The sequence below is a fragment of the Antedon mediterranea genome, chromosome 4, assembly GCF_964355755.1.
Source record: "Antedon mediterranea chromosome 4, ecAntMedi1.1, whole genome shotgun sequence".
Taxonomy (NCBI): Eukaryota; Metazoa; Echinodermata; class Crinoidea; order Comatulida; family Antedonidae; genus Antedon; species Antedon mediterranea.
This window is the reverse complement of record NC_092673.1, coordinates 26,869,999-26,892,459: the sequence shown is the minus strand read 5'-3', so window position 1 is coordinate 26,892,459 and position 22,461 is coordinate 26,869,999. Positions and strand designations below refer to the sequence as shown.

The window sequence follows — 22,461 nt, the reverse complement described above, 5'->3', positions numbered from 1 at the left end:
ATTAATGTTGTCTCAATGTGACTATGACTAGTAGGCCTACGTTGTTAATATACATTCCGATATGTTTTATTATCCTTCTCTAAGCTACTATTATTAGTATTACACCGTTGGTCAGTTTTTATGGGCACATGTCAAGTGTGAATGAAACTTTATATATCGGCGGATGGCATTTTTTCAACATTGTTAACAAAAACACAATTTAACCAGCAGATTATAATGGGTACTTAGACTTACATCTCCCACCGAGAGGTCAACTGAAAACAGTGAGAGAATAATTGTAAAGTATGTCAATAACAAGCTAGGTACATAAAATCATGTTCACTCTGGTCAAGTGCCTTAGTGCCCTATATTTATATTAAGTACATTTGAGAATACTTGTGAAAATAAATTGCAAGAAGTCACCGATAATTCTAGGGTGGTACTCGAACCCGACTACACCATCAAACTAGTTTGATAAACAAAAAAAAGTGTGATGTGCCCAAATATGGTAGTGATGTAATGTCGTCGTGTCCATATTTTATGGTCACATCACATTTTTTTCACATAAAGTTTGATAGTGTGGACAGAGCTTTAGGATTCAGAGCTCCTGGCGTTCATACCGAATCTAAGCTATGACTAGGGTTAGTTTTACCCGTGGACTTTACGTCGGGGAGCTAAGTGAGAGAAAACAAACAAACAACTGGCCATAACTCGCCAAACAATAATTAGGCCTACTGTAATTTGCATCTGTCCATTATTATTATAAGACCCTATATTTATAATTAAATATAAAGCAGGCATCATCATTTTGTGAATAATTGAATTTGATTGATTGATCTTAAATTGAATTAAATTATACCAGTATACATATAGGTTATGTGAACTAAACACAGCATAAATTCAGTATCAAACATAAAATGCACTGGTTTCTATCCTGTTGAAAGATAGCTAACCACCGCTAATTCCGATTTAATATTTAACTCATTAAAATGATAACATTATGTTGTAGAAAACGCCTGACAAAGGTGCCATTATGCTGTTATTGGCGGAATTCGTTTGCACGCTTGATGAACATGTTAATTAGATAAAGCTTGGCAAATTTGTGTATGCAAACTCTGGGTTTGTGTGTAGACCAATTATTGACAAACTTAGGCAAACTGCAGAAAACAAGTTTGAAGAAGTCTACATATAACATGTTTAGTAGACTTGCATCAATCAACACCAACACAATTGGACACACTTAATTAAATAATATTAATAATGATAAATAAATGTTCAATTTAGACGAATTCACTTAATTTACCAAACCAAGAGTAAGCTATTATATACCTGAACGATTCTAACTTTGACTTTGAACATTGTCTTACTCCTGAGGACGATCAAAGCATATTGATCGAAACGTCGTCGAGAAACTCAACAGTTCTTTTCAGAACTAATACAGGCCTACGTGGTGTACCGCAAACTTTATATCACGATTCTAAACTACCAAGGAATATCATCGTATCAACACATAATCTTTTAAAATCGAACATTAGGCCTACTGAATGTTCTGCAGCACTGTATTTCTCCGATGATAATAGCCTCGCTGAACATTAGTTCATTGTAGGCCTAATCTTGTAAACATATAAATAAAAAATTAAATAAAATATTGCCATTAATGTGCAATATTAAATCATTAATAATAAGTCATTATCTTTTATCAGACTAATGTGTTGTTTCTGTGTTGTTAGCATGCTATTCTGTGTTGATTTTGTGACAATTTTTTTGTGTATTTTTACTGTTTTATTTATATTTTTAAATGATTATATGCCAGTTTTTCAAAGCAAATTTCTGTTCATTTCAGTTTTAATGAACAAGTGATTATGACTACAAAATGCAATATAAAGGTATATAGAAATATGTTTAACTGTATCAGGAGAGCACTGACTGACTACCACTCTTTATATCCGAAAACAAAATAATTCCAAAATATATGATTATAGTTGCAACGAAAACGATTTAATTTCAACCACATGGGAAGGTAAAATTTAATTCGGAAAATTTGATAAATTGAAACAAAATAATTTGAATTCTATATCAAAATGTTCAGTTTGCCGACTTACAATTCTCAATCTCTCCCTACATTACCATCCGCTCAAAGTTAACGAAATCAGATTTAAAATGGAAAATAATGTGGTTTGTTTTGTTCGAGTATCAAAGTAGATACAGGGTTCATGTTAATTGATGCTACTCTGTACCGGTACTTTGTCAGCCGGAAAATATTCTGATTGGTTTTTTTTTGTACGCATAAAGCATGAAATAGACTAATCTATAACTATCGGTTATCGGATGGCTTGTCTCATTGTGTAACAACTTGTTTTCAAAGTTTTCCCAGCTAAAATTGTTTCTATTTAAAAAAAAATGTACAATTAATTTAAATTCTCATTTTATGGTGTTATGTTTTCTATTGGCAACGAATAAAATGCAAGGAATTGAACTCAGAACAGCGCCAACGTAAAAAACATTATAATAATAACGCGGTCCTTTTTTAAAGCAAACTTTTGTATTTCTGGGAGAACAACTTTAGCGCGTGGGAACAACGAATCACACTTGAACACATAAAAATAGCAATGGTGATAAAAACTGAATTAATACTATTCTTCATATTAACTTTTATTACTTTTTGTGAAAACTGTTTTATTCAAATTGTTCATACTTTCCCACCAGGCGAATTTTCGCGGAAATCAAAATATCTGAATGCGCATGCGTCATATTTGTGACGCCAAAAGCGCAATTATCTTCGATTCATACGATACAATTCACTGTGAAAAACAGTTTCAACAGTATGACGAAACAAATAAAATAAAAAATACTCTTAAGCCCCGTCTTAAGCTGTAAAATCTGTTTTTATGAATCTAAAATATTAACACTAAAACTGTCTACACTATATCAAACTATGTGAAAAAACGCCAATGTGCCCATATATGGACATTATGGCGTCATGTCACTACCATATTTGGGTACATCAACATCATATTTGGGCACATCACACTTTTTTTGTCAAACTTGATTGATAGTATCGTTTCGTCTATTTTCCACTCTCCAAATGAATTTAAACAGTTTTAACACACAAGCATACAGTGTAGATAAGGCTTTACGGCACGCAAATTTCACAACTACAATTCATAAATAATAATGAAATATAACCATCCTTTTGAAGTTTAAACAACATATTTTATTATAAAACTAGCAATTTTCGGTTACATGACTGTTCAGCGGCTGCAAATATTATAACCTAGAACGATGTGTTGAAGTGTAGGCTATTATATCTGATCACTTTTGTTCAAGTTCCAGGGGTGGGAAAATCCCTGGATATGCTAATGACTAATACTGAAAATGTAAAAAAAAACATTTCTATAAAATAAACCACATATTACTATATACTATATGTCACCCATTTATATACAATTCAAAATGTATTAATTTTCAAAATATATGTACACGAGATTTTAGTAAAATTACAAGGCGAACTTGTCAAAAATATATCTATAATATTAAATCCCGTACTGTATTAAAATCCACGTCGTAACGCCTTCAATAGACTTTTGGATTGAGATCGATTTTTGCCGAATTCAATTTATAGGTTTTATGACGATGTTATGTTTGAATTAAGAATTCAAAGATACTTGAACAAACAACTTGTCATCTTGAAAACTGACACCGTCATCAACGTACCACATTATCATATCGTTCCTATTACACAATACAAGTTCAAGGTGAATACAATTTTCGAATGAGAAAATCGATCCTATAAAGATTAGAACCCAGTCTTACTGCTTACGCCTTGCCATTGTACCATCACTGGTACGTTTTAATCCTATTGGATAGCAACTATGATAATAGTAAACTGAGATTTACACTTGTGCTAAAAACCGGGTTATTGTTATATAACCAAAACCAAGCAATGTTATAAATAGTATTTTTTTCTTCTTCTCTAGTCATTTTTTCGAGGTTAAATTTGTCAAGGCCTTTTATAAAATTTGACATATTATTTCTAAAAATTGTTAAATATTTTGGCAAGGTGGTCGATATTTTGGAATGTATCTTTTCATGTTTAATTATTTTATCGAACAGACTTAATAGAATAATTTGATGCATCATTATTTATGGAGAAATTTGACATTCTCAAGCTTCACTTTCAAAGTCCAATTCCATAGGGGAATCAAACTGAGGGGTGCGAGCTGATCTTTTTGATCGTTTTCCTGGCCATCTGCTTGTCTTTTCTTTTTTAGGAGGCTGTTGTTTTGATGGTGGTCTTTGCACCATGGGAGATGCATCGTAACCCATGTTAACTTGTTCTACTGAGCTTTGTCGCGATGAGACTGAAATGTTACGTGGCATGTAATCCAAGTTTACGTGATCTCGAGAACCGTTGAGGGAAGGATTTGCTGAACTGCGTACTGACGGGTAATTTTGGTTTAGAATGTCGCGAGAACCATGGCGCGACGGAGGTTTTGATCCTCTCTGTGAGGGGTAGTCCTGATTGAGAATATCACGCGAGCCACGGAGAGATGGATTGTTAGAGCCGTTACGAGATCCAGCGTACCCCTCATTGAGTACATCACGGGAGCCACGTAAAGATGGAACATTGGAACTACGCGGATAGACAGGTATTTCGTCATCATCATTTAACATATCACGTGACCCATGGTACGAAACAGGAGGTGGCGGGTAGGACGATTGTGGTTCCTCATTTAAAACATCTTTCGATCCGTGTCGAGAAGGTGGGCTGGTTCGACGCGGTGGTGGATACGCTGCAGGTGGATCCTTTGGAATGTAGTCCCTAGATCCATGGAATGGTGCGGAATTTAGAGGACGTCTGTGCGGCACAGAGTAGATGGCATTATTGTCTAAAGATCCTTGAATAGAGGGAGTTCTAGATCCACCATGGGTTGATGGATAATACGAGTCATCTAATACCTCTTTGGATCCATGAACTGATGATGACCTAGGACTCTGCCACGACCTCTCCTCATCGAATGATGGCGCACTGACCTCTGACCTTACCGGTTGAGCAACACGCAAATCAAGATCTTCCCTAGAGCCATCCAACACATCTTGAGATGCGTTGAAACGTTGAGGTTGGTACACCAAGTTAACAGATCCTTCTGTGTTACCGCCCCCATCGGTATTTGAGTATGTGTGATCATCGTCATCGTCGAACTGGATGTTGTTGAGACTTCCGTTTAATGCTGGATTGTCAGCAAGGGTATTCTTTCCTGTAGTGAATCTTGCGACCCACCCAGAGGCATCGGCGTACATCGGTCTGCCTTCAACAGAAAGGACTCCACCCATTGTTGTGCGGTGATTTTTGTGGACTTCCCAAGCCTCATCTCGGTGTTTTTGTAGAGCAGGACCCCAGTTAGGTCTTGGAGTTGACATTTGATGTAGTCGCTGTAAGATACAATACATGGCCATGAAATTAACATCTGTGTGTGGTTCCATGGAGATCATAAATGACTAAAGCAGCTAGATGTTGTAACACTGCAAAGTTATTTATTATTTGCAGTCACAATTACATAAAACGTTTGATTAAGCAATAATAAAACCAAAATGATTGATTGATAAAAGTTTCGCTTCTCAAAAAGTAGAAACTGTCCAAGCTACTATTTTCACTGACGTAAAAAAAAATCAATGAATTGGACTTTGTCAAAGAAAGAGAATTAGAAGATGAAAATAAACATATTTGTATAATACATATTCCTATAAGCGGTCACATTTGATTTGCGTGAACAAAATCACCTAGTGGAAACAGGGATAATGTGGCACCATACCTCTAATGCGCTTCCACTGCCACGGAAGAACTCATACACCCAGATGATAGGAATCCACATGATGGAGCTGATGATCATGCACCATCCAATACCGTTAGCCCAACGTGGGTATGGACCGTTGTATGTGGGCTCTGTCCAGCTCATCCAGTTGAAAAAGATGATAAACTATAATACAAAATACAATTTCAAAGGAATGTCTACTATTAGACAATAAATTATGAATGTTTCTTAAAGATGTATTGTTCCCCACAAACATGAACAATTAAGATTAATATAAAAAAGACTTTGAATAGACCATTTCACAGTTTTAATCAAGTTAATCATAGAAAAAAAAATGTTTTTAATTATAACAAGACAAAATAAACTGTTAAATTCAACCAAAAACCATTGACTTGATTGATTCATTGTAATTTAAATTTTTTAAATCGCATGCAACTCTTTAGATACTAGTTGGTGAATTTTTTTTAAATTCTCAATTTAAGCCTAACCATAGCTGCATTAGCTATAATATAGAAAATGAAACCCACAAACCTAATTTCTCAACAAAGTTCCACTTACCACTAAAAGAGCGGGTGTAATTGTGCACCAATTGATCCCCCACCAAATAAACAAGGGATGATCCACTATCCTGTCTCCAACCATCGTGCGTATATCATTCATAAACCGTCTCAAACCGTAAACCCAGCTGATGGCTATTGTCTCGAACACAGCGTATAAAAGAAGAGCAAAGCTAGCACCATACGAATCCATCATGGACACCCAGTAGGGTCCAGCCTACAAACAAATAACAACAATATTATTATAATTAATTATTATGAAAATTAATTTCTGAAATCAAGTTGATCAAATCAAATTATGACAATGTAATCCATGTAATGTAATTCAAAAACATTTGTAATATGCTTTACACAAGGGTATCGCCTCAACAGGTATATCTAAATCAGAAAATACTGTATTTCACCAAAAATAACAAAGTGAAAAAAACTGTTACTCTATAAACGAAAAGATCAAAGAAAAATCAGCTTCCAAAACAAATATGTCCACATATTTCATGGAACACATTTTAAAAGGAGAACACAATGAATATTTAGTTTTGGTTCTAGATGGTGATTAAACATAATAAAAAAAATAAATAAAAAACTTAGATAGTTAATAAGTTTGCTCCTATGGAATTTATATCTTACTTTTCCTTTCTACTGATATTCAACTAAAATCTGTTTGGCATTCTTTTGTTTTTTTTAAGAAAGCAATTATACGTTACCATGCACAATGTACTGTAATGTCTTTTGGAATCTCAGCCTTAAAGCCCTTTTTTGGCTTATTTGAGATTCCGCACATAAACAAAGATTTAACCAGGTTTTTTTGTCTTGATATTTTATTTATTTTATGTGGAACAATAAAATGAAATATTGGTAAAAATATTTCATACAAATAATACTTGAATAAAAATCAAAACGTCTACTGGGTGTGCTCGTAAAGGAATACTAACACCATAAAAAGAACTAGAGAATTCGGGCAATATATGTGTTACATAAACAATGTTAGCACATTTTAACGGTGAATGAAACAACATTTTACAGGTCAGTGTGTCAAAACTCCCTTGTCAATCTAAAAGGATTTTATTTTTTATTGGACTACTGAAAGTATTTTGATATTTAAATTAGTATAACTCTAAAGATTATGATGTCAATTGATATTGATGGCAAGGGACTCATTTTTGATCCAGAAAAAGAACATATACGTGATTTGGTTTTAGATGTTTGATATACTGTACTGTACTGTTAAGATAACATTATGAATGGTTTGTAATAGTAACAGTATATAGGCCTAGTAGCCAATCAATTATATGAAATACGTTTTGTATTGTCTAAAAAATCTATACACTCGCTGTATATTATATATATTTTCGCGCCGCGGCTCTAGCCAGCTATGTCCCAGGAGGACACATTCATTAATAAGCTGTTTCATAGCGGTAGCTTTAGTATCTAAGGCTGACAGTTTTGTGAATTTGGAAACTCGACTATAATTTATAGGTAGCTGCTGGACCCAAAAAACGTCTGGGAGAAGAGAGTCTATATGAAAGCCTTTGCTGATAATACAGTATTATTGAGATGTAGACGGAAATCTGTAAAATCTTGATCAATAAATAATAACTTCGTTTTTGCTGTCAACCAGGGCGGTATTATAATAAGTCACTGTCAAATAATTATTCGATAATGGTCAAAACTTTATTTTGGCTCTGTCAACATAAAGGGAGGTATTTACAATGACTTTCTTTGACTTTCAATCTAGGCCAATGTTATAATAATACGCCGTCAGATATTAAATCATTGAAACAGTCCTCGTAAATTTTTTGTTGGTTATCAGATGCCGTGGGGGGTCCAATCAATTATCGTCAGAAGGTGAACAATCAGTCTACAGAAGATTATTAGGAACGCCTGCTCCATTAATTAATCCAGAAAAAGGTTTGAACATTATCTATTTGTTGAAAGAATTTCATTTAGCTTCGATTTTGTATAGATGACAAATTTCGTTTTTGTAAAAGCACAAGTTAACGGAGTACTTACTCGAACGTTTCGATCTCTATCAGAGATCCTTCTCAACTGACTGCGGAGTGTTAATGCAGCTTGGTCATTCTTGACGTCATCTGTTGATGACGTTGTACGCCTCCGGTTGTAGGTTGGAGGTTGTGCGGGGCTCGGCCAGGTGATGTGTCTATCAAATCATTGTACAAATGCGAGAGTTCGTGGGCTCCAGTGTCCCGGTTCATGGTCTTCTCTTTATTTCTCCTTATATGTAATGATTCTCTAATCTGTCTGTCTTTGCGTTTAGGCTCTTTGGTTAAGATGGTAGCCTCCCAGTTCGGTACATGATTGTGTTTTATGACATGTTCTGTAATGGCAGATTTGTGTATGATCGAAGATGTGGATGTTCTGGAGGCCCTAGTCATTACTCCCCCCGTGTTTGTTGTAACATCTTTTTTGTGATCATTAATTCGTGTTTGTAATGCCCTCCCTGTTTCCCCAATGTAAACTTGTGGACAGTTGCGGCAGGTGACTTCGTAGATTACTCCACATGTATCCATCTTCTCGATTTTATCTTTTGGGTGGACGAGGCTATTCTTGATTTTATTTTGGGGTAGGAAATAGGTTCCGACATTGTGATAGGAGAGAGTGCGTCGTATTCTTTCTGCCATTCCTTTTACATAGGGGATTCCTATGCTACCTCGCATCTTGATCTTTTCCTTCTGTGGTTCGTGTCCTTTGTTCTTTTTCCTTTTTCGGTTTTCCATAACTCTCTGGAAGGACCACTCTGGATACTGGCAGTTGTGTAACGCTTTCTTGATGTTATCCATCTCAACTTTCCTCAAATCCATATCTCCCACTACCTTCTCAGCTCTGTCCACAAGCGTGTTTATAAGCCCCAGTTTGTGTTTGAGTGGATGATGTGAGTTGAAATGTAAATATTGGTCTGTGTGAGTGGGCTTCCGATAGACTGAGGTGGTAACTGTTCCATTGTCATTGAGTGTGATGAGCATGTCCAGGAAAGGTATTGTGTTGTTTGTCATCGATTCTGTGGTGAACTTGATATTGTCAGTTATATCGATGTTATTAAGATGTGTGTTAAATGTATGTACTGTACCTATGGGGATGATAGCTAATACATCATCAACGTATCGTTTCCAATACACAGGCTTGATGTTAGTGGGTGCCGTGTTTATGGCTTGATGTTCGAGCCACTCTAGATACACTGGACACTGGAGCCCACGAACTCTCGCATTTGTACAATGATTTGATAGACACATCACCTGGCCGAGCCCCGCACAACCTCCAACCTACAACCGGAGGCGTACAACGTCATCAACAGATGACGTCAAGAATGACCAAGCTGCATTAACACTCCGCAGTCAGTTGAGAAGGATCTCTGATAGAGATCGAAACGTTCGAGTAAGTACTCCGTTAACTTGTGCTTTTACAAAAACGAAATTTGTCATCTATTATCTATTTGTTTATTAGTCTTCTCCTAACACAATTATATTTTCTTTAAAAAAAAGGTTTTATAAGTGGTTTCAACATTTATGATAGTAATGTCACAGTTCTGTGTCTGGACGCAAGTTCATAGACCTACTAGTTATATTATTCATATTAACTGATACTTACTCTTCATTTACCGTAAAGTTCAGTTTTAATGAAATATATAATATAAATTGGCTTCGTAACAATTAATTAGTTTTGAAAAGGTTAGTTTTTTGGTGATAGGTGAAAATGACATGTAACTTCGTAATCAATTTATTTTTTTTGTATAAAGGCCCAATTACACTATGACGATAACGACAGACGATAAATATATAGCATGCATTTTTTTTACATAAACCAACAGAAATTAGAAAGGTTTTCGTTCTAGACCTATAGGATAATCATTTATGCTGTCTTTGATAAAAATAATGTTTTTCAAATTCCAATCAAATGACGTCATGATAAATAAAAACAATAAAATCGCTGTATTGTCACGATATTATTGGTCTTACTAATCATGACGTCATTTGATTGGACGTGTGAAAATATAATTTTCATCAAAGGAATTGTTTATATTTCTTTTGGTTTATGTATTAAAAATGCACATTTGTCTATTTATCGTCGATAGTTATCGTCCTAGTGTATGGGCCTTATGCTGTAAATGTTCAATTAATTGATCATTCCGATTTTATTAGTTTGACTCTTGCACAGTTGCTGTCTAATCGTTGTTGTGTAATATCATTTCGAACCATATTAAAATCATAAAGAGATTCATATTCCTTAACATGTGGCTGTGCATGGAAGTCTGGTCTACAACTCGGCCCCGGGCCTGAAAGTGTTGGTGAATTCATAATTATACTTAATATTATATATATAAACACAACAGGCATAGAAATAAATTCCAAACCGCCCGGTGATACACTGAAAATTATTTAATTAATTTTTGAAACGATAAAGATGAGGAAATCTGGGAGTGTTGAAACATTTCAATATTCATTTAAAAAAGTACATTAATTATGGTATTGATCAGTGCCTATAGAGGCGTAAAAACCCTCGGTCAATATCATGTAAAATGCACTGTGGAAGGGTCATTATTAAGACTGCAAAATTGGGCTTATCAACAAATAAATACTTTCGTTCAAAATGTAAAATCAAGGCTGAAAAATTGGGCTTATCAACAACAAAATATTTTATTATTAGACGCGATAACATCAAGGATAATCAGTATAATTATTAATATAGCCACTGTTACTAGTTTTATTCTACATGCTAAAGTAAATAAAAATCCACTAGAAAACAAGCAAGTCTGAATGTTATGCTTATTAGCCATGTTATGTTTGTTACTGTAGGCCTATGATTGTTTGCAATGTCCACATATTATTTCCGTGGGCATATCCATAGTGTATCACTCACAAAAAAGACGTGTGAGGTTCTTTCTTTAGATTTTGAAGAATGATTTGTGTTACAAGAGTCAAATGCTCAAGATATCGGCTAACGCCATGGGACCCTTGGCTTATCAATGAATAATAAATACAGTACTACTTTCGTTCAATTGAAATCGGAATCTGACCGTTTCATTAAATTGGGTGTGATTAGGCCTAAACATATAATAATTTATTAAAAAGGTACAATAAAAACAAATGCATCAGAGGCGTAAAGAACCCACGGTCAATATCATGTAAAATGTATATGGTATAAGCACTGTGGAAGGGGTCATTATTATTAAACTGGAAAATTCGGCTTATCAACAAATAAATACTTTCGTTTAAAATGTAAAATAAGACTTCAAAATTGGGCTTATCAACAAATAAATACTTTCGTTCAAAATGTAAAATAAGACTGCACAGTTGGGCTTATCAACAAATAAAATACTTTTTTTTCAAAATGTAAAATTAAGACTGGAAAATTGGGCTTATAAACAAATAAATACTTTTTTTCAAAATGTAAAATTAAGACTGGAAAATTGGGCTTATAAACAAATAAATACTTCCGTTCAAAATGTAAGAAAACATTTTTTTAATATAATCCTTAAGCTCTGTCTATACTATCAAACTAAATAAAATATGATGTGCCCATATTATATAGACATGACGATGTCATATCACTACGATAATCGGGCATATCACTACCATATTTGGGCACATCACACTTTTTTTGTTAAACTAGTTGGGACAGTGTAGACACAGAACTATGTGATCGAAACATAAGTCGGAATTGGACTGACGCGATTGATTTAATTGGGTATTTTTATTAATGTAATGATTCATTAAAAACTATAATACCGATACGCGTTTGGTATTGATCAATGGTGCAAAAAACCCTGAGAAATAATGTTATAACGCGATTTGGTGATAGCTTAGCAATAATACAACCCATATACTATTATTATAAATACCTATTACAAATCCATTCATATAACTTTTCATCGCGAACCGAAAATGTATAAATGTTATTCTACAGACAGTAATTATATATTCAAAAGCCATATTATTATTATTATCAATACCTAAATGCGATAGTAATAACCACATACATTATTCCCAATACAAATTTGTGCGTTTAATTCTAGAAAGAAACGACTGTGCTGACAGGCCAATGACATAAATCACAAGTAAAGTCCCAATTGTTCACTTGCGTTTTGATTGGCCGACCTATTATATTAGATTAATGAAGACTGTTCTTACAACTGTCCAGTCAAAAAGTTACGCGGCGTTTTTTGTAAGAAATATTTCTTGTTATCTGTATCTCTGTCTGACTGACAACCTCCTCCTCTAGGCGTGACCATCCTACTCTAATAGGCCTACCCCTTTCACACTGCAAAAATTGTTAACATGTTTTGCTCTCAAAATTGATTACACGTTTTCTTTAATATAAAAACCGTACAAAATTGTGAAAGAAAGTATTGTTGTTGTGAAGTTGGGGGCGCTATTTGATTATTAGTGTAATGAACCATGATTAAACAGTCAGGTAATACCATACACAGCTGGTCCTAAACTACTTGGAACATTTCTGAAGAAGAAACAAGCCTCTCGCTGGTCCCCTGTGAAATCTCAGATCAGATTTTCCACATTTCTTTCACACTACGCAAAACCGAATTACAAGTTGTTACTGGTTGCAAAAGTATAATTGTTCCAAGTAATATACCAACCATGGCTTAAAAGTATTCACCTGGTGTGATCATAATTGTCATAGTTTCAAATAAGTACATATGAATGAGGATTTCCATGCACCTGGTGGGACCACCCCACTCCATTAATTCCCTATGCATGCCTAAACACTGGATAAACAACAATCCTAATGATACACATACCCAAAATTATAAAAATTATAAATTAAATAAATTTTCTAAAGTGCTAGGACTAATTTACTTACCTCTGTTATACACGAAAATCCAAGGATATAGCCCACGATACAAGCTGTTCCCAACACCCAAGTCTTCTTCTTATGGAGGTGTGGTATCTCATCACAGATAGCTGTTACTATGGTTTCCATAATAGCAAACTGGTAAGATGGAAGGAACCGTAATGAATATATTTGAAACATTTTAATATTATTTGGTTTTATTCTAATTTTAATTTTAGTCTATGGAAGCAGCTATGAGGTTTTTTGATATGTTTGAGTAAGTTTAAATTGTATATACATATACATTATATGAAATTCAAATATGACTAATGTTGATTCTACAATTTATATAAACAGCCGCCAAATTCGACTGGACTATTTTGAGCAAATAATTATCAGGTATAGCTCTTCAAACTCTGTTTATGCGAGGAGTGGATCACTGCGAGAGTGACCTGTCAAATACGCCTATCAAAAACTTTCTACCAATATGAGTTAGGTGATCTAACATAAGATAAATGTTAAAGCATTAGTTAATGGATACTTATTATTATTATTTAATTATAATATGTGGCACATGCAAGCAAAATCAGACATAAGTTATACATTTTTTTATAATGACAGTTGAAACAGTGGTTTTTAATACAAATTTTGCATAATAATAGAACAATAGTTAATGAACGAAGGTACACAGTTTCATTGAAATACAACAATTAGAATACCCTTTTTCTAAGGCATAAACTTAAACGCCCTGTTTATTTTTTCGTAAGTCTGAACATAAACTTAATGTACATTCTTACCTGACTATCAAGTCCAAGTGTCAACAACATAAAAAAGAAAAGGATTGCCCAAAAAGGGGCGCCTGGAAGACTTGCCACGGCTTCTGGGTAAGCTATGAACGCTAGACCAAATCCTACAAAACATGTTTGTAACAAGATTACCTAACATGAATAATGGATGGCAATTAAAGCTCCCTTAACTATAAAACTATATGTGACACTAAAATGTGATCTGCCCATATATGGACATGATAATGTCATAGCACTATTTAGGAATATCACTACCATATTTGGGCACATCACACTTTTTTTGTCAAACTAGTTTGATAATGTAGACAGAGCTTAAGAAAAAAATATTTAGTTGGGCCTTGTTGTAATCTGTAATTTTCCAAATTTCCTGAACAACATGCATATCGCCAATTACATGATGGATACACATATTAAACAGTTCATTTCACAGGAGAAATAAGATCTTAGATAATAATAGAATAGATAATTTTTAATACTGGTACATAAGATTCCCAACCTTGATCAATGACCTCTTCGACAGGCTTTCCTAGTTGGTGGGCCATGTAACCAATGATAGAGAAGATGACAAAACCAGCAAATATACTTGTACAACAATTGGCTATTGCCACAAACATAGAATCACTGTTAATTTGGAAAAAAAAACACAGGGTTGTTAAAAATAGTTTTTGAAGAGTATCTAAATAAAATAAAATTTCTCCATTTTCCCTTCTGAAACAAGCTTCCAAGCTGAACATTTGTTCATTTTTAGGGCTGGCATTTACTAATATTTTTTCTTAAGTAAAGATTGTTTAGAACTTGAAGTGCTAAAGTGAAAAAGTATTTTTTTATCAAACCAAATCTTTTTATCTCATGTAATGGACTTTTTCAAGATTTGAGAACCATAAATCTGATCCAGTATAAATAAAAAAGTGTTATAACTTACAAAAAACAATTATTATGGAACTTATTGTAGGAGGCTAACGTAAGTAGACCTCCCCAAGCAGCACTCAATGAGTAGAATATCTGGACAGCAGCATCTAACCACACCTATTTAAAAAAACATAACTTAATAAGAGTTCAAAGTTTAAGTTACAGTAGCACGGGCCTTTTGATTTGACTTATATTAATTTATTGTGCACATGTGTTTTCATAAATCTCTACACTATCAAACTAGTTTGACAAAAAAACTGTGATGTGACCAAATATGGTAGTGATATGACATCATCATGTCTGTATATGGGCACATTTTTTTTGTCACATAAAGTTTGACAGTGTAGACAGAGCTTTAGATTTGTCAATTTTTGCCATTGTTTTACCTGTGGGTCACTCAGACGGTCAAATTTAGGAACTATAAAAAACTTGATGCCCTCTTGATGGCCAGGTAGAGTTACTCCTCTGATGAGTAGGATAAACAACACCACATATGGGAACGTGGCAGTGAAGTACACAACCTGAAAAACAAATTAAAACTACATGATTGGTTCATTCAAACAACTACATGATTATGATTGGTTCATTCAAATCAACAACTGTACATGATTGGTTCATTCAAACAACTACATGATTATGATTGGTTCATTCAAATCAACAACTGTACATGATTAGTTTATTCAAACAACTACATGATTATGATTGGTTCATTCAAACCAACAACTGTACATGATTGGTTCATTCAAACAACCACATGATTATGATTGGTTCATTCAAACCAGCAACTGTACATGATTGGTTCATTCAAACTAATTTGACTGGAACCATCCAGTTTGTTTTTAAATAGTAAATGTTGGGCTGTTTCTGTGTCTTAGTGTTTTTGGAAAGTTACAAAAACATTAAAATTTGAATACTAATGTTAAAAACATTTTTACGCTATTTATATTGTATCATTACTATATTTCATTCTGTACTTTTACAACTGTTAGATGAAAAGTTTGAAATAAAAAAAAAAAAAGGAATTGAAGTCAAGCCAAGATGATGTATGATTTAATTGGTTGTGTTGGCAAACATAACTTTTTAGCAATTTCGTCGGAATATGATAAGCCCAAATTTTGTTTAGCATATAGTAATGATAAATAAATAATGTTAACATTAAGGTTTCCAATATTGTTTTAATAAATTGATTATCAAATTTAATTTTATCAGTACACAAATGAAAGTTGAGAACTTGAGAGAAATTGATTTTATCTGAAAGTTTCAAGCAATCATTCCCAAAAGGGAAACGTTTATTTAGGAAATTATAAGAATTACAATTACCTTCCCAGATGATTTGATACCGCGGACAAGGCAGAAGAAAACAATAAGCCACGCTAGGAGTAAACAAAGAGCGAGTTCCCATACGACACGGCCTGGTTCGTTCATGCTGTCCGCCTCACTCAACACTCTTTCCCTATGGAACAAAATACAATGTGTTTTTAATTCAATATGTTAATCATATAGCTCTTTTCATTTTTATAATCAATATAATATTACATTAATCATTTCCGATAAAAAAAAAAAAACTGTAAAAAAATATGTGATCTACTGCATGCACTCTATCATAATTTCACACTGATTAGAATCTAAGGGTAAATAAAAGGTATGATTGGCTAAATGATCAATCTGTGATAATCAATTCCACACAAATGTAATTCTGCACTTATTAAACCATATATTTTGTGATAACAGAAGGGATTTGTTAAATACATAATATGACTCACAGTCAACTTCAAGAACTGGACTGAACAACTTGTACTCCAATGTCCTATTCACAGTGACACATAAAGGATTACCTTGGTACGAATGTATCCAAGTGTCAATGTAAATCGTGAAGGAAACTTACTGAGAGATCCATACAATGTGCTGTATGTGTAAATCAATTTGATAAAGCTATTTGTCCACAACTCATTGACATTGCAAATGCATTCTGTATACCAACCAATTTGGTGTTCAGAATTAGTAAAGTTAAGTATTAAGCTCTGTCTACACTATCAAACTCGTTTGAAAAAAAAAGTATGATGTGCCCAAATATAGTCGTCATATGCACAAATATGGTATTGATATGACATCATCATGTCCAAATATATACACATCACATTTTTTGTCATAAAGTTTGATAGTGTAGACAGCGCTTTTAGAAAATAATTTTCGCAATCAAAGACTTACTTCCAAAATTCCTCAGTCGGGCGTTTCCTCATTCCCGCAAATGGATCAGTGTAACGACTTAGATCATACGTTTCAAACGTCGGCGTAACGTTATAGAACGCTAATTCTGAATCGGTCATACTATCAAGCAGACCGCAGCTTGCATTTACAAGAATTATACCTTTCTCGTTTATACAATCCGTGTATTTCTCGCTACAATAGTCTGTGTTCCATGAATGATCACAACCAATCCACGGAAGGGTTTTGCGGAATGACGAGAACATAAAGAAGATGGCGTACATTATGATGACATTGTAGTATATTGCCACATATGCGGACACAACCATCATTCCATAACCAATACCTACATAAATTAAATATAAAGTTAATTTGGCAACTTCACAAAAAAAATGGAAAAAGGTGATGTACAGTACTGTGTGCAAGTATTAATCTGGACAATTTTATAGTCTTTTTTTTTAACAAATTAATATATATAATAAAATGTGTTTTGTGATGGTTTTTTGCAGTTGTTTTTGGAAATCATTTTTGAAAATAAAAAAAAAGGATAAAATATATATATTTTATTTAAAACTTTTTCACATGCATGCATTTTCCATTGTTTTGCTTTGCATTTCTATCTAGCCACAGCTATCTCAGTATACTGTTACGTACCCCTAAATGCAGGACACGCCCTCCAAGCTGTGATTGGCCCTTGGCTGCAGTACTGACCAAAACTGACCTCCAAGAAGAACAATGGAAGCCCAGCAAACGCTAACATGATTATGTAAGGTATAAGAAACGCTCCTGTGAAATAAGAAGGAAGATACAGATTTAATGAAGTGTCAACAATACATAACTTTTTTTTAATACCTCAATAAACTAATGTACTATAAAACAGAAAGAGTACCTAAATGATTATCAGATGACAATGCTGTTGATTGGGTTGGAATTTGATGATATAAATATATGGATGCATCTACACTAATACTTCAGGGGATAGATGAGCAAGAGTAAAATATAGTGTCATTTATAGGTATTTATTTATTTTATTATTAATTATAATGGGTAGCCTCTTCAGTCAAAGACTGGTCTCCTAGAGGGCCCAGTGTTATAATCAGTGGCTGTGAGTAACCACCTACTGTACTCGTCTCAAAACATGTACTAGGTTCTTTAAAGTGCACATGGGTTACACTGGACCTATGGTTTATAGTCCTTATCTGAGAAGACTCGTTCGTGACCACCAGAACCATAAAGCAAGTGAACATTGAACTCTTGCCGATGTTGGCTACGTAATTACGGTTCTACTGTCTTAACAGCTCTGACATTCACTCGCTCATTTAGTGGAGATAAATCGTCTCCCAGTGACTGTCATTTCCTCAGTAACTCCCCTGCGCTTCAGTATGTATACTTACCCCCACCATTTCTATAACATAGATAAGGAAACCTCCATACATTTCCCAAGCCAACTGCATATCCTAGACAAGACAGAAGAAAGTCCATCTTGTTGGACCAGTTCCCACGTTGGAGGTTTTCATCCCCGGACACGAGTTCTGCTTTCTAAATAAAGACAATATAAAACCAATTATAATTTTTCAGTCACTGTATCTATCTTTGTCCTAAAGTATTTACAGATCCATTCTGAATTTGGTCAAATTTTAAACTTCTTCCAATCTAACAAGTTTGCCTTGTTTTGATAGAGCTTCTTTGGGTACTGTAAAGGACATATGCAGAGTTGCACTACCATATTCTTTTTATAATTAACAGTCTAATTTGAGGTAAATGAATTTAATGTTAATAACAAAACCATCAATCTAGGCTTCAATTAAGTAGTCATTGACTTTATACTAGTTTGGCATGGAGAAAAGGGGTGTTTGTGTGTGTGTGAGGGGGGGGGGGGGGTTGGGTTGTGATTGAGGGTACCATTACCTGGCAAATAAAGGTTAAAAAATAACCACCAGAGTCAATGCTCAGTAAAAGTGTATCTTTGACCTTTTCTGCTTATTGTTATGGAATACAATGAAAGAATACAGGTCTAGATTTAATAATCAATGCATCAGTGATTAAGAATAGGAAAAGAAAGAAAACCTAAGAATTGAATTCTACAGTATGGTACAGTTAGTCTAATAATGTGAGGTATACAGTTACTAAGATCTTTATGTGACATTGTGGGCTATATATCATTTTATTCATTATCATAGACTATATCCACATAGTACCTTACAAAAATTAGGTTAATTTTTTGTTAGGTTCGTAGCGTTGGGGGAGATACATATAGAATTCTATAATAATATTTTTTGTCTGTGACGTGAGATCATATCATCTATTAAAAACTCATTAAATTATGTGCAATCACATTAATGTATACAATCAATCATTGCCAACATTAACATCATAAGGAAACAACACTAATAATACTAAAAGGATACATGGATATTAAATCACTCTTTTTTTGTTGTCAATGCGGGATACAGCAAATTAATATAAAATTGCATATGTTTTTAAAGCAATACATCAGTAGTCTACTAAAGATTATATAACATATAAATTACTATCTTGTACAAATACACTCTCACAGATTTCCTCATGTTTACTATTATTAGTAAATATTATGATTTACTTTATAATTTTATTATTCAGTAATTATTCTTCTACTTTGATTTGATAGTATGTAGTAATAGAAGCCGTATTTTACGTGTTTGCTTTTGCCCGATTGAAAATCAATAATGGCTGTTAAAACCAACCATACTGTAGCATGACTTCTTTTAATATTAATTTCTCATCATATTTAAGCTTATTAATGGTGTTTTGAATTACCATGGCAACAGAAAAATTAATGCATTTTATCAATAAAAATATCACTCTGTGTTGACGTGATTGTGGTCTTAAAATATTTATTTTTTGTAATGAACGCCAAGGTAATCTCTGCTTTCTACTCTCCTAATTATTTTTGATAAACCAGATCCCAATAAAATCTACAAAATGAATATGCAACCTCTATACTAAAACATTCTCAACCTCTGTGGGGGTGGGGGGTTTCTATGGGAAGGAAGAGGTTTTATTTATAAAAAAAATAGATTCACGGATAGATGGATGCATAAAAGATGTGGTGAAATGAATGATGAGCCTATGAAGGATCATGGCTTGGTCCAATCCTGTTTGTTGCCTTCATTGATGACCTCCAGGTCGATCTGCCGCTTATGAAATATATGGACGATACCACCTTTTACCAAAGATATAATAAGAACTCCGAGTGCAAAATTCAAGATAGTATGATCAGTATATTTAAATGGTGCGAAGAAAATGATATGAAACTGAATGAGAAAAAAATCGGTTGAACTGCGCATTACATGTAAGAGAACACCAACTGAGTTTGACCCAATCACTGTGAATGGATCTGAAGTCAAGTGTGTTGAGCATGCAAAGTTACTAGGTGTCAATCTTGACCGTAAATTGTCGTGGCAGACGCATGTTGACTGTTTAACCAAGCGTGTTGTACCAAGGTTGTTTTTTCTTAAGCAACTCAAGAGGTCTGGCCTAGATAGACTGGAACTGCTCCGATACTATCAAGCAGTGATACGACCAGTTCTCGAATATGCCTGTGCTGTTTGGTCCCCGAGTTTATCCAAAGCACAATCTGACCAAATCGAACATGTCCAAAGAAGAGCGTGTAACATAATATGCCCCGATGGTACCTCGTATGCTGATACCCGCAGATACCTTAACATCATCACTCTATCTGAACGCCGCGAGAAGTTGTCAAGAAAATTCTTTGATAAAATGAAAAAAGAAGATCATATATTACACTCTCTCTTACCTAAACCTCCCACACACAACCATTAGCTCCGACGCGTTAGATCGTTCACCCTCCCCAAAGTCCGGACACAACGTACAAAAAACTTCATTACTTTCCACGGAGTTTTCAATGATTGGTGAATGATCAGTAACTGAGTTATGATAAGCAAATTGTGAACCTCTATTGGTTTGTGTTACTGGATGTACTATGATGGCCATTGAAAGACTGATTTGTGGACTATGATATATTTTAGTATTACTTGTTTGGACTGTGTTATACTATGTGTTTACATATTTACTATTATATTTATGTCAACTTCATCACTGCTTACTTGATGCAATAAAGGAAATAAATAAATAATAAATGAAGGGAAGGCATACTCAGAAATGGATAAAATCTATAATAACTACTCTTAGTATAATAAAATTCATAAATACAAAATATCTTTCATTTACAGTATAAAAAACCTGGTTACAGACTGGTTGACACATATATCATTAAACTCGATTGATCCATTGACGTATACGATTATACCCCCATGACTGATCAGTCGGGTATTTCACACTTTTAATCAATTTTGAAATTATTCACAATTATTCATAAATAAAATATAACAAAAGAATAAATCCGAGAATGACATGGATTATCAAAGATCACAATAATTAAAATTTACATTATTTTACGTCAAATAATTATTATGCAAGGTGTCAATGATACATCAATCTATCAATCTTAGGCCTAAGGAATGAGCAATAATATATGCAAGCACCATCTTGCAGTGCGGCTCTCGGGGGAGTAAGTGACTGGTGGTAGGTAGCAGTGCACTTATTCACTAAACATGAAAACACTACTTACCGCAGACGACATTCTCTAACCGTTTCTCCTCTATTTTTCCTAACTATCGCAAAATGAAAATTACACAGTCATTAATAAACTATAATTCTAGCATTTGCTGGCTTTTATTAGACAAGAAACCCAGTTAAATAAATTAATTTTAGCCTGTGGCACGCGTTTGACGGAAGAGCAATGAAAAGAGACGCTACCGTTTGAAATGCACAATCGTCTGTTGTTATGCAGATGAGCTCGTTCGATTGTATAATTTTGTATTGTTGGATAAAAGCTGACTCACTTTTCTATATTTATGTATGGTATAATATATTAGTTGAGCATGCAGAAATTAGTTTGAAAATAATTCCTTCGTAAATTTAGATAACATTCATTGCCATCGATAGATATATATTTTTAATGTAGAGGCATATACTATAGCCTACCCTATTAAAATGGAGCAATCGTTTTCGTATCGTGTTTTGGGGATAAATAATTGTTGATGTACTGTACTAGTATTTGTTTAGACGAATGGTTGACGAAGTAAATTAGCTTATCATGGCTAATTACGGTATTTCTTATATCACTCTATTAACATACAATATTAATATAACAATTAAGTGTAGATAATTTAAAACGAAAGGCATGATGAAGGACGTTCAGCTCCACGAGGACCGGACCGGCGCGTACTATATTAATAACTTTCGGCCAATCAGGTCCTCCCAATCGTATGGCTTACTAAAGTTTCCTTACGCGTGTAATGTAAAACAGTATGTTATTATGTAGATCCC

At 34.0% G+C, this 22,461-nt stretch overlaps 1 protein-coding gene across 1 annotated transcript; it reads right to left on the bottom strand.

Moving 5' to 3' along the window:
• Positions 1-3,170: 3,170 nt before the first annotated feature.
• LOC140047085 (sodium- and chloride-dependent neutral and basic amino acid transporter B(0+)-like) lies at positions 3,171-21,878 on the bottom strand. The gene is made up of 13 exons (XM_072091896.1): positions 21,701-21,878; positions 18,465-18,609; positions 17,725-17,856; positions 17,074-17,416; positions 16,186-16,318; positions 15,252-15,386; positions 14,879-14,982; positions 14,453-14,577; positions 13,948-14,060; positions 13,181-13,309; positions 6,351-6,566; positions 5,793-5,957; positions 3,171-5,412 (listed from the first exon to the last, which is right to left on the bottom strand). Exons 1-13 carry the CDS (start codon positions 21,710-21,712, stop codon positions 4,144-4,146), a joined length of 3,021 nt encoding a protein of 1,006 aa, XP_071947997.1. The 5' UTR covers positions 21,713-21,878; the 3' UTR covers positions 3,171-4,143.
• Between the last annotated feature and the right edge of the window lie 583 nt (positions 21,879-22,461).

Excerpts from the sequence above, each read along its gene's own strand:
- LOC140047085 (XM_072091896.1), bottom strand. Across the intron at positions 16,319-17,073 it reads CCGACTGAGGAATTTTGGAA|GGAAAGAGTGTTGAGTGAGG; the intron begins GTAAGTCTTTGA and ends TTTGTTCCATAG. Across the intron at positions 14,578-14,878 it reads TTCCATAATAATTGTTTTTT|TGATTCTATGTTTGTGGCAA; the intron begins GTAAGTTATAAC and ends CCAAATTAACAG.